At 46.6% G+C, this 17,579-nt stretch overlaps 1 protein-coding gene across 1 annotated transcript in view; it reads left to right on the top strand.

Moving 5' to 3' along the window:
• LOC119448578 (Down syndrome cell adhesion molecule-like) overlaps positions 1–17,579 on the top strand; it is a 150,143-nt gene that overhangs the window by 31,977 nt on the left and 100,587 nt on the right. Inside the window, exon 2 of the mRNA XM_037711811.2 lies at positions 6,241–6,603. Coding sequence (XP_037567739.1) covers positions 6,241–6,603 — 363 coding nt within the window. The remainder of the gene's footprint in view (positions 1–6,240; positions 6,604–17,579) is intronic.

Below are 17,579 nucleotides of genomic sequence, written 5' to 3'. Positions count from 1 at the left end.
AGCATTTAGAAAGGCGAGGAGCAAATGTGTTAAGGTATGAACTGCAAGTTTTCAAGGACATGAGGCAATCCTCGTTGGTGTAAATAATAGCCAGAGAGGTAGTAATTAAAGACGTGATAAACACAAAGCTCGTGCAGAAGCAAGCAGATAGTTGACTAGCGACCTCGTTTGAGCCTTTCGTAAGCGCGAGGGTAATGGCGATGTCGTGAAGAAGCACTGAGAAAAAAGTTGTCGCAGTTTCACCCGAAAGGCGAAGCCTCAATTGCGATAGCAAATTTGTAGAGAGCTATACGGAGTAATTATAGTAGCTTTATCAGCTGTATAAACTTGGACATGCAGCAGCACCGGCAACACGCAGAACTGTTGTCGACGCCGTCGGCGTTTTGCCCGCGTTCGCACAAAACGCGTGCGGCGTTGGTGACTGTTGCCGGAGCCTCTGGGGGGCGGCTCGGTTTTCGACGACATCAGAACGGGACACTCGTCGAGCTGCGTCGGAAGTCTTTACCACCTTCTCGCCTCACAACATTTTATATAAAGACGCACGTGGTGCCGCAGCTAAACGTCGCCTCCCCCCCCCCCCCCCCCCTTACGGCTTTTCGCGCGTCGGAAGACGGCGCGCTTGTTCTACATATATGGTGATTGTAAAGGAGGAAAGAGACGCCTACTTCTGCAGCCCTTAAGGGAGCACGGCGCAGAACGCGCATTTGTTCTCCGCCGTGGGTTCATGATGATGATGATAAGTGGTGGGTTCATTCCCCGTGAAAGCGCGTGTCCCTCGCGTCCTTTCACTCGCACATACAGCGTTCGGTGCGCGGCGACGATTTCATCTCCATTGACGTCATATGGAACCTCACGGCGACGACAACGGCAGAAATCTGCTTTGGAGTGTCCTAATAATTGCTATCGCAATAAAATGGAGCAAGGAAAACATCTTCACTCTATTTCGCTATCTGTCCGGCATTCCTTTAATGCTTTTACTTATGATGGTTAACATGGCTCCGTAGCGATGATGTGATCTCATTACAACTGAGTACTCATGGACGAGCATTGTAAAGAATAGCATACAAGAAACAACATATGCTACAGCCTCCTTCCTCACGTCTTCAAAGGCCTCTCGCTCGTCGGAAGAAGGCGCGTTTGCTCTACATACATGGTGATTGTGAAGGAGAACAGAGACGCCTACAGCCCTTAAGCGAGCAAGAACGCGCGTTTGTTCTCCGCCGTGCGTTCATGAAAGACGCGCCCCTCGCGCCCTTTCACTCGCACATACAGCGTTCGGCGCGCGGCGATGGTGGTAAGTGGTTCTTGAGGAAAGGGAAAGGTTGGCGCTGCAGCCCTTGAGGGAGCACGGCTCAGCGACGACTTCTTCTCCCTCATACGGAACCTCACGGCGACGGCGACGGCGACGGCGACGCCGACGGCATCTGCTTTTGAGTGTGCTATCGCAAAAAGTGAATTTTTTGACCTCACTCGCCATCAACATTTAAGTTATGAGTTGACCATCCTCCAATACGTACTGCAAGTTTACTTACCACCGTAAGATGACGCGTCCTAATATGTAAGTAAGTGCGTTAAGTTGCACGTGTCTCTCTCTGCTTTTTTCTTCGGATGAGTGCTGCTTTCATGGCTCCTGAATTGATTCTGCCAGCAATAAAATCTAAATGAACCTGTCTTCGTATTTACGAAACATTTTTAGCTGACGATAACAGCGACCATTATGTAAACAGAAATCACGCGACGCAAGTAACGCGCGGTAAAAATAGGCCTGTGAAACGAGAAACAGGTAGCTAGGTCATGTACCCAGGCGCGCGGTTTAACACACACGGCAAAGGGCAAAGAGTGAGGCCTTTGAGGAAAACGTATATCCTATAGCCCATGGAGATTGACGATGAAGTAGATAATGTAACGCTATTTTTGGTGACTGAAAAATATCCCTATGGCAAAAAAAGAAAAAAAAAGTTTCTAAACTTCCGCAGACGTATTTCCACGAACAGACGTATCCTCCAAGACTTCTGCCCGCAAAAAAAAAAAAAAAAAAACAACGAGAAAAATATATTGTAGTTCCTCTGAGATCACCGCCAATTGTAGCACTAAGGGAACGATAACAAAACAACGCCGCGAATGAAAGAAAAAAAATGGAGGAGTAGAAAACAAGAATCAGAATTATGAGGTGGAGACGAGAGGAGGGCTCAGAAACAAGGAGCTACACTGTTGCGGCAAAAAGATTTGCGACAAAGCGCGCGGGAGACATCCCGAGAGAGAGGACCGCATATAAGAACTCGTGGAAAAGAGAAGAGAATTGAGTGCGCAAATAGAAAGCTCCGTGCAAGAGGCCAATCTATACGTCGTCCGAACAAACCGGCCGGCAAACGGGTCGAAAAAAGAAAGCATCGTCAAGACGCGGCCGATTGCACGAGCCAACCAAACAAGCAAAGTGCAGGAAACGAAAGGCTATACGTTCCATCTAACTCACCAATTCGGTGCAGTAGAACGAAGGCTACAGCGCTTGCGTCAGCCAATCTGTAAAGACCGCCAGCTGCGTGTTCCAGCAAAATGGCAAGGGCTCGCCCGTTGTGCACTATACTAATACGTCCGTGATAAGCCTCCATTCGGTTGGCGTCACGCACCAAGGACGACGAGAGGTGGACAATGGAGGAGTGCTTCTTCTGACTGGCTGACTTGGCCCTTAGCATTCGCCGCATTTCAACGATTTGCTGAGACTTAGTAATACAGAGGGGACGTCCCAAACACGAAAGCATGGGAGTTAGATCATCCCAGCGTATACAGAAAAGGGCAACAAACGACCCTACGCACCAGAGGCCAATAATAACTACTATTGGACTCCCTCCTTCCCCTTGTTTTGACCCCCTAACCGCGGTTTAGAGAAACTCGCAGCTTTATTGTTTGCCTCCATTCGCGGCGTCCACTGAACAGTAAGAGCGGCACAAACAATAGGGATCCGGCGCCGTTTTTAAGAGGAACGGCACACAAGCGACGGCATGCGTGGAGGGTTGCAGCGCTTAGGTTGTAACTAACAAGTTCTGAGCCGAAACGAAAAGAAAAAAAAGAAGACGTGAAAGGAGGATGTATAAGACGCTTAACGAATGGGTCAGAAATGAAATATCACCCCGCGACCGGTCTCGTGTGTGCCTTAAGGGCAGCCGTCGGGAAGGCAAACCAAATCCTCTCTTCCGGCTTCGGAAGAGAAATTCGAGGCACGGACCGCACACACACACACACACTGGGCTTCACGTTATCCCGGCAGCGGCGTTTGGAAGAAGAAATAAAGCAGAATGAAGCCGCGTATACTGGGCGTGATGTGCCGTGTCCCCGGGCATCATTCGCACGAAGCCGATCAAAGCCGTCGGCGCACACGGTGGAGGAAGAGGTCGGAAACGGGGTTGGGTGAGACATGGTGAACACATTTGGAGGCGGCCGCCGAGGGAGGCTTAGCCCTGGCCGCTTCATTTATCTTCTGCGAAGGAAGGCAGACACCCAAAACTGCGGGGATATCGCGCGTGTTCTTGCTTCGAGAAACCGAGTGTGAGCCAGCGCTATACGCGAGGCCGTCGCCACAGGGCCTTCTTATACAACTGCAAGCCCGTTCCGTCGTCCAAGCTGCTCGATCCTCTGCGTATCAGAAGTAACGGTGGACGTTTGTCAGCTTTTTGATGCCTTAACTCACCGCTGCGTGACATGATTCTAAGACTTGCTTCCTAGCAGACAAGAAGCATTCAGTACTAATATATATCTTCGTTTTATTGAAGCTTTTTTTTTTACCGCGGCAGTGGTTTTCTTTAGACGTCTCCTGCAGACTTTCTCACGGAAACTACGTCATCGCCCAACAGGTAGTCACAAACGGAGGCGCGTGTATCCGCCTTGGTATTAAATGGGGACGACGCATGGAACATAGGAGAAACATTATCGGATTATTTAGGTAACACAAACAGCCGCTATATATAGGACTCCAGAAAAGGTACGTAAAGTTTACTGGTAATCTGAGTAAGAATTCGCTGTAATTAACGGCTTCCTCGCCGAGTTAGCAACACTTCTGCAGAGTTAATGCTGCGAAAGTGTTCGTCTCTGTTGGAAAAGCAGCAGCAGGCCTGGATTATTTGTCGAAGTCCATCGTAAACACTAACGTGCTTCTTCCTGCCTTTCAAAAAAAAGGTGCTAATATATCTAAATTTATTCGCAAATTTCACGTTACCTTTAGTCGGGCTTCATGCGAAGAAATCACAGCCTCATAGTACGTCTACGTATACACAAGGGGCCCAAAAGTGTCCCAGGCAATACGGGCTACGTCATGCACTTTCAAACACCAACAGGGACTTATTTCGTGGCGTTTTCCTTCGAATGACGCTCAGAAATCACGACTCGGAATTTATGCTGAAACAGTAATATTCTTTTTCACTTTCAGCGTTTTCTCTCAGTGTCCTTTATCATCCGAATTACCACCGCTAAGCTTGTATTGTCTCACTCATGTCGGCATCGGTGTTGATGCTGGCGTACGAGAAAACTCAAGCCACTAAAAACCACGAAAAAACCCAAGCAAATAAGAAATCCTCGTCGGGCTGTGGATTAGAACCACCGACCTCCGGGTTGCGAGACCACCACGCTAACCGATTCAGCCACAGTCGGTTCGTCATACGCGCCCTGGGGTTTTATATGCATGAAGAAGTAGACCCTCGAGCGTCGTCGTCTTCTTCCGCAGCTGGCTCGTTGGCGCCCCTCGGGTTGCGCTCGTGCTCGTGCTCGGCACGCACTTGTGCCACTGCTCCCGCGTTCGTCGTCGTCGTCGTCTGCTTCCACTGCTGGCTGCGTTTCCGCTAATCATTCCAGCGTAGAATTTCAATTCTCTTCTGTCGTCGTAACGGGGAGGCCAGGTTTACGGGGGTATGAGCATCTCCTATTGCTTAAGGGGGTATGAGCCATTCGTTGTCATATGTAACGGACATATTTAACTTTGAAGGTGCGACGGCCAGGTTTCAACGCAAGTTTCTCTAACCAAAACTTCGGAGCCAGCAGCAATGCGTGTGACCGGTTATGGTTGGAGCACAATGGGGTACTCGTTAGTGCAATTCGTTGGGAGTAACATTGAATAAACACACGACAAGCTTCGCTTACCCCCATTTCCTCGACAGGAGAGAGGTACAGATTTTTTTTTGTCTTCCATACTGCGTGTCCCTATATATTTATTTATTTTGCTCTTCTCTCTACTGTAATATTGGGGCGGGGTGACGCACTTATGCGCGACTCTTGCGGGACGAATGGAAATATTAAGTACTTCCCGTGGCTTTGTTCCCGTTGCGTCTTCCAGCGCCGCCCTCTAGAAACAGCCGGCTGCACTCAAGGCCACTTTCAGAGACGAACGCCCTTGGACAATGGCTGTGTGCGTAGTTGGCGCAGAAGCCAACGAAAGCGTTAATGGAGTTTCTGAGGTCGACAAGACTCTGCAACCGCTGATATACTCGACTTGCACCTTCACCGGTGCCCACCGCTAGTGCTTTTTCTCATTTCTTCTTTCTTTCTTTCCACCACTTTATTTCCCTTCCCTAGTGAAGGACAGAAAAAAGGACGTGCTCCAAATTAGCGTCCATAGCTTTCCTTGCATTCTTTCTCCCTATATGTCTAAGAGGGTGTCACTACAATTTTGTGTCGGCTTCACCACAGTATACGTATTACTGCAAAGGTGCACGCTTTACAGGCTTTTTTTTTTTTTTTTTTAATAATGAGAAATTTTTTATGGCTCACGAGGCGGAAAATCCGGCGTATGGCGTGACCACACGATGGTCCAAAAAGGCTACGAACCCTCGAGCTGTGGTGGGAGACGAAACCACGACCATTATTGGAAGTCGTAGCAACAACATTTTGTGTTAATTAAGGCGAACTTAATTAATATGGAGTTAAGGCACTCGAGTCCACGACATTTGGTGGGAGTCGAACCACGACCTTTGGTGTAAATGAAGACGAAGTTAATAAAAGCACTCGAACCAACAACCTTTGATGGGAGTCGAACACTGAACCTTTGGTGGGAGTACTACCCAATCAATCGGTTGACCAAGGGTATGATTGACTGATTGATTGATTGATTGAGATTAGAAACGCTGACAACACATGTGTCCTTGGCCTATACACAATGACGAAATTCTGAGAGAATAATGCGCGTTATTGCATTGCGTATCCCATCATTTGGGCCTGCAAAACGATTGTGTTTCTTCTCTCCCTCTATTTTTCTAGCTGCCGCACTCTGCGTGCTGGCGAGCCAACCCGACACCGCACACGGAGCCTCCGGGCCTCGCTGGCTGAACGAGCTTCCCGCGCGGCTCCTGTTCTCAAACTGGACGGGCGCCACGGTGCGCTGCTCGGCCGACGGGGACCCGCGCCCTCACGTGTGGTGGGTGAGCGCGGCGGATGGGCTCAACGCCAGCGCCCTGCCGGTGGCCTCCCGAGCGCAGTTGATCACACTCCACGAGGGCACGCTCACCTTCCTGCCCTTCCGCGAGCACCAGTTCCGGGCGGAGTTACACCGCGGATCCTTCCGCTGCCGCGCGCACAACTCCAGAGGCACCGTGCTCAGCACCGTAGTGCACGTCAATGCGGGTGAGCGACACTCATGTACATGTGCCTTGACTCCTTGCGTTCTCAATAGACTTACAGAATGTGTGCCAAGAGAAGGGAAGCGCAGTCGAGGACGGCAGAAAAGTAGGTGGTGTGATGAAATTAGGAAATGTGCAGGTGGAAATTGGAATCTGCTAGCGCAAGACAGGGGTAATTGGAGATCGCAGGGAGAGAGAGGCCTTAGTCCCGCAGTGTACATAAACATAGGCTGATTATGATGATGAAAACTTGGAGAAAGAGCGAGGAAAAGGTCACCAGACTAGCAGCGAATACTCCACTCCGTCTGTGAATTCATTCAGAGCGGCAGGCTCTCACAGCTTTCACAGGAGCCGACGAGATGTATTAGCGATATCGGAGAACTCACGTTACCTCTGATAAATGTGTTCATACAAGCACTTCGCGTAGCGTTTATGTCATTTACAATGTGTTTGCAACATGTTACGACGTGTGCGGATACCTCATACATTGACATTCCCTCTAACGAGTGTTCCTGGTTTATTGTCATCGCAGGAGCTATGTAAGTGCACACAATGAAATCTGCCTTTTTCACTGTTGCGGACGTTATTTCAATGCTTGCTATGACGGCCTCTTCGTCTTGTCTTGGCAAAAGAGGGCGTCTAATTGCCTCGCCACGTGTCCGTCGATAATATACTCGCAATACAGCGAAACGCCTTTAAACGGAAGTGCTTGGGAGATCCACAATTCTTCGCTATACAAGTAACTTCAATGTAAAGATGCGCACCGTACCGCTCACAATAGAGTGGGCTAAGCAGGTTCAACAAAATAAAACTTTTATTCATCCTGAATTCAAGAGAACTATTGAAATAAGCCGCCAATTTTTCGTTCACTCTTCGTCTGACGGAGTGTCCGAGTGCACCGACCTTATTGCTCCAAGTTTCACGGCATGCTTTGTGGCGAAACTCAGGTAAAGGTGTAGATTGTCGAAGACGACAGTCACCTCTGTTGCCGTCAAAATTCTTAGTTAAGTTACAGGCTCTCCCTCAATGTTGCCGTCGTTGAGATTCTCGTCCTTTCGTCCATAGATGGCTTTGAACAAGACGTCGGTTCGTCAGTTACTGTTACATGCTCACGTCGTCATTAACTGCAATGTATTCGTCAGCCATCGCACCCGCTTGTCGGTGTATACAACAAGCAGCGTGTGACTTGAGTGATTCCTGGAGTAGTGCAGCAGGACTGTAACGCTCGCTGGCATCGGGCAAGCTCGTCAAGTGCGTTGCTAGCGCTGCCGTTACCGTAGCGCAGAGCGCAGGTCAGTGGCATCTGCTGACATGCAGTGACGGCCCCACTGCGTGGCGTTCGTTGTAAAGCAACAAATCAGCCGTCGGGGACCACCAAATTCCTGCGTTGCACAGGTAAATTTGTTGTAGTGGTCTTTGTTGTAGAGGCGTTCACAATACATATATAAGATAGGAATTTGGCCGGGACATAATCAATCCTTCGTTATACCGGCCACTATGTGAGTTCGACTGTATTACGTTACGTCAACATAACTGCCCTGATGTTGTGGTTGGGGCACTTTGCTCGCAAGCAAAAATAGATGAGTTGGAACAGTGGTGTAGCCAGAAATTTTTTGCCGGGGTCGGGGTGGGTGAGGAGGGGGAGGGCGAGGAGGCCCCGGGGTCCATTCTTATGTGGCTGGGCAGGCCACATAACAGCACAAATATTTCAAGTAGGGTGGTGCAGGTTCGTCCCCCTCTTCCTGGCTACACCATTGAGTTGGAACCTATATCGGAAACAAATATTTGTTTTCTGCTCAGTGGTGTGTATCCGACACATACAAACAGAAACAAAGCAGGCTAGCAGTTGTCTTCTGAAAGAAACACCACGCCTATCCACTTGAAAAAGGCAGAAAAAGGGGAAAGAAAATGGAGAGAGAAGAGGAAGGCATACCACAACACGTTACATCATACACAGAGTAATAGCACTACAGGCTAAAGTCGAGACCTGTGGTCGAACAAAGCAGCCGCAGCGCTCATTAGCACACTTTAAGCTCATATTTGCAATCTCATGTTAAAATCAGGCATCTTTCCGGACCTCATAATGGTAGCACGCGTCATTATTATTCATAAAGAAGAGGCACAGAATGATCCAAATAATTATCATCCAATCTTTTTACTATTACCCTTTTTTTAAGCAACTGAATACGTTATAAATAGGAGAACATCAGGTTTTTTGTTGAAGCATAACGTTATCAATGATAACCAGTTTGGTTTTCAGAAATTTAGATCGACAGAAGATGCCCTTTTGAATGCGAGAGAAACTTTTGCAACATAGACAAACTGCTTGTAACAGCCGGGACATTTCTAGACTTTAAAAAGGCTTATGATTCGATCAAACATAATATAATAATGAGAAAATTGGAAAAATATGCGACAAGATGTATAGCGTTACAGTTTATCAAAAATTACTTGCGTGATCGCAAGCACGATCCCGCAAGATCACGCAACTGAAGTACAAAAAATCGTTCAGATCTGGGTACTTATTGTGAGATATGGTGTGCCCCGGGGTTCATCCTGGTACAGCTCTTATTTTTACGATTTCACTAACATCCCTCTTGCACATAATGCAGTGTTATATGCAGACGACACTAACGTGTTTTGTCAAGTCGAAACAGTTATAATCTAAAAACAAAATGCAATGTTTGGTTAGAGCACCTACCTCAGTGGGTTCAATTTTAACTAAATGTTCGGAACACAAAGTGTATCATATTTACTGCACGTAATAAGCACATTCCTGAGTGATACAGTCTTAGGTACGAAAACAGTGAAATAGAACGAATAAAATATTTGATGAACACCTTCGCTGGGATGCACAGATGTCGTCTCTAACGTCTTCTTTATTTAATTCAATAGGAATTATACGTAACACAAACACAAAATATTTATTGCCTCCGTGTCTTAAAATACTACTATACCGCCGTCTTGTAGAATCCCTACTCCAGTACTGTCTTCTTGCGTGGTTATCATGTTCACAACGTAGTCCTGACGCCTTAAACATATTACAAAAGCAGGCTTATTCACGCAATATATTGTTCCCCACCTTTCATTTCCCCTCATCCCGCTCCCATGTGTAGGGTAGTAAACCGGTTGTACTGAACTGGTTAACCTACATGCCTTTCCTTCTCCACTCTTTCCTTCCTTACCTAGACGAACACACTCTACCACATTTTATTGAAGCGAGGTTACTTCGTTTAGAAGAACTAACTCAGCTAAAAATATATGTTTTTGTACATAAACAATTTCGCTCTGACCTAGGCTCTATTGCAGCCCACTAAAAAGCATAGTCCGAATTACTTCAGCAATTTATAGCTCCTCGAACTAGAACAAGCTATGGCACGCAAACGTGCCTCTATGTGACAGCAAGCTATCTTAATCGTTTTCCTTTTGTGTATAACTTAATCAGTAGATACAAAAGCAAGTGCCGAATTTAAGAACAGGTTCAAATTATACTTATCAGCACGCATGTAATAATTTATGTAAACTTTTTGTTATGTTCCTTTCCATGTGTTTTACTATGACGATAGAATTGTTGTTCTTTTAACCAATGCCATGCCAGAAATATTGTAAGACCCTTTTCTTTTCTGTAAATCATGTAAACTGTTCTCCCTTGTTTGGCGCCATGCTGAGTGCGTCACAGGGGCCCAGGACCTGGTCAGAAATTTGGGCTGCCTTAAGTCCCGGAGCTCCTGGACGTTTGTTACGTCCAAATAAAACCTGAAGTTGAAAAAAAAATTCTAGCATAGTTTTGTGACTCTTGTACCGAGCCTCGCTCGAGTTTTCACAAATAAGGTAGGACAAGCGAACAGACCGACAGACACGCTCAGCGAGAAGAGCGTTGTTGGTCTGATCAAGTGCGCTCATAAAATTATAGAGAAAATAGAATTCCCGAAAGGTTTCTGGTGGGCTGGCTAAAATAAATTGTTTTGCTCCTCAGTAGGCATCGCAGCAAGCTACCGTAGATAACCTTTTTATAGTCAGGGGTCACTCGACGAAGATTCGACTCAAGCTGAAAGACAAATCGCATTCAATAAAGCGCTCCTAACCTCATGGCTCCGGAACCATCGTGTAGTCCAGGGAAAGGTAAAATAATTTTCTTCTCCCTAAAGCCAACCTCATATTGATGAGCTTCGTATTGTTTATTTCGTCGGGTCGATTTCTGTACGTTGCTAGAATTGCAGTGAATTCTATTCTGCATGCTTTTTAGTTCCCTAAGCCGCCTTCTCGATATTTATTCTGGCTAACTTATAACCCAATAATCAATCACCAACCGTTTAAGGTCGAACATAAGGTCAGGCATTGAAGCATAGCTTAGGAAGCTAAAAAGCATGCAGAATAGAATTTACAGGAATTCTAACGGTGAACCGGAATCGGTCTAACAGTATAAACAATACGAAGCTCATCAATATGAGGTTGGCTTTGGAGAGAAGAACCCTCTTTCACGTTTCCGTAGACTATACGTGGGCTGGTTCCAGTGCCACGAGTACCGTAGCCTTTTATTGAATGCGATTTGTCTTTCAGCGCAAGTGGAATCTTCGTCGCGATGCAGCGCCATTTCTCAGAATCGTCCTGCCAAAGATTGCTGATCCCATTTATAGGCGCAATTGTCAAAAGCGGCGCCACTATACGTCTGGCTATCGGGTTCCTTGATTTATGCGAGCGGCGTCGAAAACGGCAATTGCGGATTTCCGAGGGTGAAATAGGCACTCGCAGCACCGACGAGCTCACTTATCGGTCGGTACCTTTCTTTATTTCTCTTTCTCCTTTTTAGGTGCGCTCAACAGTGATATGTGTACTTTTTTTTTAATCCAGCAGCTCTACCGTACCGCTCGACGTACGAATGCCTTCGACGATGTAAGGCAATTTAACAGAAGACCCGCGTAATCTACATTCGAGGGAAGAATTTTCGCTCGTTCGTACCTGCACATTCGTTTCGCCGGTTTTATAGTTGAGCTACCCTAGATTTAGTTGCCTTGAACCGCGAATGAAAAGAAGAAAAAAATGAAAGAAAGGGCGAATTTAATGCACGTACAAATGGGCAATGACATATACTGGAGAACTTTTCCGTGAATCTAAATGGACGGGCACGTTTTTAAGCCCCTAAAAGCCTCAAATGGGGAAGTATTATCCCGCAAAGTTGAGGTGTTTAACGATTGAACGAAAGTGAAAACGACGCTAGTATTCACCGAAAAAAAAAAACTTGATACGCAAAGATATTTTCGTTTATGCGAAAAAAAGTCTGAAACTTCAACGCCGCTTGTTTGCACCCGTCAGCGTGAGCAGAATTAAGCGATTTCTAAATTGCAGTGTCTATTATTTTCATCTCCTTGTTGTTCCGCACCTACCTTCACTTTATCATTATCCGTACCAACTGGGCCAGTTGTCACCCTTATTATAGTATATTTCTAAATTATGTTTCAAAGTATAGCGCGCTTGATAGCACTGTCTCATTGTGTGAGTAAGGTTAAGGATGTTAGAATGATTAAAAACAGAGAAAAGCCACAAAAATGTCGTCAGGTGTAGCTCGCAACCGTATTCAAAGACACAAAGTAATGGTAGAGCAGCGGCAGCGGTAGGATCTTCGTTTAAATTCATCTGCAGTCTGCATCGTTCCGTAACCAATATCCCCACTTTCGGTGGCCCTGCTTGCTGGAATGGGAAGAGTCGAGCGATATTAGATTATTGATTCTTTTAATACGTGGATTCTCGCTTCAAGTGAGCTAACTCCCTGCGTCGAGAAACGCTACGGCGAACTTTTGTCGTGCATCCTCCTCCGCTATAAGCGCGGACGAAGAACGCGATGCCAATCTATCGATGAAGAGGCCACCTGGCTCCTCAGCATCCCAGAAGTACACACCTAATTTTGTCGCACGTATACGTTCCACTAAGTAAGTGGAACATTTTGCAAACCTGTTCTTTATTGCAAAGTGGTATCTACCTGGAACAAGTGTCCGTTAGCGTCGGTTTTTCCTTTGGTCCAGCTTGCGATTGTTACTGTATGTCACTCTTAATATCGTTCCACTTAAGTTTCACTAAAGTATGAGTGAAGTATCTTTATCCTGTTTACCATAGGTTCCAGCAGTTAAGCCGAACATATTAGCAAAATGTGCCTCTTATAGTAGAACTTATCGAAAACGTTAAAAAGAGTGTGGGGCTGCAAAGCGTTCGAGATCCCAAGGGCCTACAGATCATTGATGTTCTGTGGCGGAGCGACCTTCTCTTCAAGAACAGATCTAGCACTGCTCTTCCGAGCCCAGGTGGCTGCGTTCCGCACGCTTGGTAAGAGTGGGCAAACCACAACAGGGGATGTATTGTACCCAGCTCTGATGGGTACCGGGGACTCCCGTGGCATGGAGTACTAGGAGTCGAACTTGCAAAGGTTTTCGCTCGTAAGCTCCTTGCAATGAGCCGCCTTCGCTAATAAGTCAGGCATCACGATTGGTTGGCATACTCTCTTACGAACAATTCTAGCGTGAGAGCTGCTTTTCTTGCGAATATGGGCCCAGGTCCTTGTGGTGGCAGAGTCACCGCCATGCCAAAATTGAGAAGGGCAGCCCAAGCCCGCGAGCCGAAGTGCAGCCTTGTGCCTTGGGAAGTTCGCCTGGGGACGCGTGTACTTCAAGTGGACTTTCATTAGAGTGCTGAGGTACGATGTGGTCAATTATCCCTCTTTTTTTAATAATTTAGCATCAACTACACGGTGAAGCATAGCAGCCGACTATACGGAGGGTGGCTCCGGGGCCCTAGCCCCCTCCGAATTTTTCCGGTGCGCCCCCCCCCCCCCCCCCTATCGTGTCATTACCAGAGTTCTGTTATCCACATTATTTCAGATTTCTTTTGAGTTGCCTCTACCTTCGCTCTTAAAATTTATTGTGGCTAAAAGCTTACTGGATTATTGTTGGCGCGGACGTGCACGGTGTTTAATTCATACTTTCGCTTTACTTCTGCAAATCCTGACAATAGAAGGACAAGCGCATTAGAAGCACCAGCGGCGGCTACCTCATCCATATTTTTTCCCTTGAACATTTTTTTTTAATTTCCGCTGTGAACACCATGCACCGACACAATATGTTTAAATATGTACAGAGGGCAAAGTGTATCATTATTTTTTTTTAAAAAAGGAGGTACCCAGCTAATAATTATTTCTAGTAGTATGGATAGTCTATGCCTAGAAGACGAATGTGTTGCTGTACGTTCACCGAGCTTCAAATTACTTTGTGTGCTGTTGGGCACTGAAATAAATACCTGCAGACTACAGTGACCCCTTCGGCAGAGTATTTTATCAACGGCGTGTGAAATGCACGTGAATTTGTGTAGTATTGCTAGTCTTGCCAGTAGGTAATGCTAACGACTCATGAAAAAAAATATCTTATAATTTACAACATCTATTAGAGATGGAAACATCGCCATTTGCATGCGGAGGTCATAGATATATATAATTCCTCCCCACCCCCCGGAAATATGAATACTTTCAGCCTAAGTGATGAAGGAGTTGCCGATGGTCGCGTTGTGTTCCGTCGCGTACTTGCCACCAGCATATGATTGAAGCGCTTTAAAAGGGGCTTGTTTTTATAGCCTTAGCTTTGAGTTCCGTTACCGCCGCAGGTAATGAGTTGCTTTCGTTTCTGTCATTGCCACAATCCACGGCTCGGACGCCAAATGCGCCACGTACTACAAGCTTAGTTCTATGTAGTTATCCAATACCAGGCTATCTTGTCGCTGAAAGGGTTTGGTCTTTCTGCTGACGGTTTTACATACTTATGCGGCCACTTATTCGGGAAGCTCTTCTTACATATAGGTGGTGGTTGTGGTGTAGCATCTTCTTCTTCTTTCTGAGGTTTTACGTGCCAGAACCAGTTCTGATTATGGGGCACGCCATAGTGCAGGGCTCCGGATTAATTTTGACCACCTGGGGTTCTTTAACGTGCACTACAACGCAAGCACACGGGCGTTTTTATATTTCGCCTCCGTCGAAATGCGACCGCAGCGGCCGGGATTCGATCCGGCAATGTCGTGTAGCAGCCGACGGGTTTAGCCTGGCGTGCTTAGATGGCAAATGTTCCGCCAGAGCATCGTATGCATTTTTTTAGTTAGGGTGTGCCACCAGACTTTGCCCAACTCCGTTTCTCGAAGAAAGGGAAGCAACGCCTTCTTCCTAATCACTGTGGGCCCTTCAGGGAACACTAAATCTTTACAGCTCGCATGTGTAAGACCTTTCTTTGCAGACTGTGAAGCAACGCGTTTCTTTCCTCGTCGGCCCTTCACCACGTAGACTGTCTCATCACGACACCGATCGCTTAGAGAGTGGCGGGTGCCGGAACACCAGTTGCCAATGAGAAAGCGCCATTGCATAACAGAAGTGTTGCGTATGCGGGCCCTGAAGGCAGGAAAGGTATTTGTCAAGAACGTCGAAGCGCTGTGCGGAGTGAAAAATATAGAGAAGCAGAAGTGCACAAAACACGGTACAGGAACGAAATGGCACCAAAGAACAGAAGAATATTCATGAACGTCGAGACTCAGAGGGAGAAAAAGATGCCGGGTTTGATTTTAGATTAAACATATTAGCTTTTCTGATTGCCCGGCAATCTTCTACAGGTGCTGAATGATAATTATGGTATACACAGTGATCAGATAAACACACAAGACACTCCCACTCACACTCACAGACATGCACATACACAATAGATTTCAAAGTTGATCAAGCTATTGCTGTCACTACTTCGCTATTTCAGCGACGCTCTGCTTTATTTTTTCCTCAGATTTACATTTCTTCTCATATTTATGGATTCTGTGTTTTGGGTTCTTAAATATAAGCAGAGGAGCCCACAAGAACGTGTCTTGTGTGTGTATATAGAACTCAAGGAAAGCATCAATACCCGTTTTTTTTTTTTTTTTTTGCCATTCATTGGTTTAGAGTGATGCTACTTGGGGGCAAAATATTCACGCAGTGCACCGGGCCACATGGAGCTGAAATTCGATACCTGCAGCCACCATAAAATTGTTAAGGTATTTTTCTTACTGCTTCTTAAAGCACGTCGTGTGACGTGGTTCCTTACGCCGGGCCCAATTTCACATTACTTTAAAACGCGCAAATTTTCAGCCACACAGCTATAGCTGTAAGGTTTTCCTTTGGAAAAAAGGGGCACGCACGAAAGAGTTAGAAACATCTGCGCAACTTCCGCAGGAACGCAGCAACGCACTCGCCGATCGGCTCGGTCGCTCAATACCGACATCGTCCCGGCGCCGTAAATCCCACTTTTCGTCCCACCCGTTGAATAAAACCTGAGCGATAGAATCCACAGCTTCTCAAGTTCTTGTTGCTCAAACTGAGTGGCTTTCCGTTTTCTCTGTTTTCTTCTTTCTTTTTTATTCTCCCGCTCCGTCTTTCTACTGTCAACCGCCTCTCGAGGCTGAGTCGTTAAGCCATTAAAAGCAGCCTTACGCAAAGAAAAATAAACAGCGGCCGTCGGCTTCGCGTTTCCCGTCTTTTCAACTTGCCTTCACTCCGTGTTGCTTTCGTAGCTAGGCTTATACACCAAATCCCCGAGCGCAGCAGTGAACGTAAGAAAAATAGGAAGACTCGGAGAACAGCAAAGGGATAGGGGCATATAAAACAGCGAGCAAGGTGAATCCTCTCACTCAGCTCACGTCCCATGTATATACCACGGTGCTGAAGCTGAGCAAATTCATATTTTTCGCGCGTCGGAGTATAGAAGAGCCTACAGACGACAACAGGACGTCTTCGAGCATCCCTGACACGTCTGCGGAAACAGCGGTCACAGTCAAACACAGCAATACAAATCCGCAAGAATAGCAAACACACACACACGCGCGCCGATGCTCCAATCCCAGCGCAAACATGCTTACTGCTGCCTTCCGCGTGTTTTCGGCAACGAAGGCTTTTCCTGCCTGTTGGTGATGTGGTCTGCTGCACGGACGACCCGGTGCAAACTTTGCTGCGAGTAATACATTTCTGCTTGCGCTGCATGGTGGCTCAGTGGCTATGGAGTTCCGGTGCTGAACATGAGATTGTGATTTTGATTACCGACCACGGCATCCCAGCGGCAATTATATAAAAGCAAAAGCGTCCTTGTGCTGAGGTTAATGTGCACGTTAAAGAACGAAACCAATTTGGTCCAGACTGTTGTCGATCCATTCACTACATCGTCTCCAGCAGCCGTGTATATTTGGAACGTTAACATCAATCAAAAACATAAGGTTACAGTGGCAAGTATATATGTAGAACATGTAGGTGTTATTGTGATGCAAAGAACAAATTGGCACAGCATCACTGCGTTCGGGTAAAGCCGCACAGTTAGAAGTGAATGTACTTAAGTATCACATGGCACAGGAAACTAGTCAACTGAACTTAACTGTTCTGTCTTTAGATTCATAAAGAAATCGTAATGGAAAAATATGCTTACCACCAGAAAAATTTTTGGAAAACTGCTCACGCGTCGTTGTGCAGCGTGAACTATGAATTGTAATAATCCGGCTGTGTGCTATACTTGCACTAGCGGTGATTACGCATTCCGTAGCGATTATTACGCACGGAACTATCACCTTTCGGTGGCATGACCATCGTGGCTGTCTAGAGTGTATAGGAGCTCCATGCAGTAAGAACCGAGTGAGGCCCACTCCCGATTTCGACACGAATTCAGGTAACTGTATAGCTTGCGAGGAAAGCATTGACTACACGTAACTATGCTAGATGCAGAACAGCTGCTTCGCTTCTTGTACGAGATTTTTGGTACTAAGGCTTGAGTTTGCGTGGTTAGAACGAAGCAGACTTTTTAGCCGCTTGGCTTCGAGGACTACACTGACTTTCGTTTACAATGACTAACGGCTGCTCGCCACCTGTAGAACGACTCATCTTCAGCGTCACACGTTCTCCTCCCTGCGCGCACCGCCCCTCTCTTGCACGAGACAATTCCAATTTCG

The sequence above is a fragment of the Dermacentor silvarum genome, chromosome 4 (assembly GCF_013339745.2).
Source record: "Dermacentor silvarum isolate Dsil-2018 chromosome 4, BIME_Dsil_1.4, whole genome shotgun sequence".
Classification (NCBI taxonomy): Eukaryota; Metazoa; Arthropoda; class Arachnida; order Ixodida; family Ixodidae; genus Dermacentor; species Dermacentor silvarum.
Note: the sequence above shows the minus strand (reverse complement) of the source record. Positions and strands in the feature narration are given on the sequence as shown.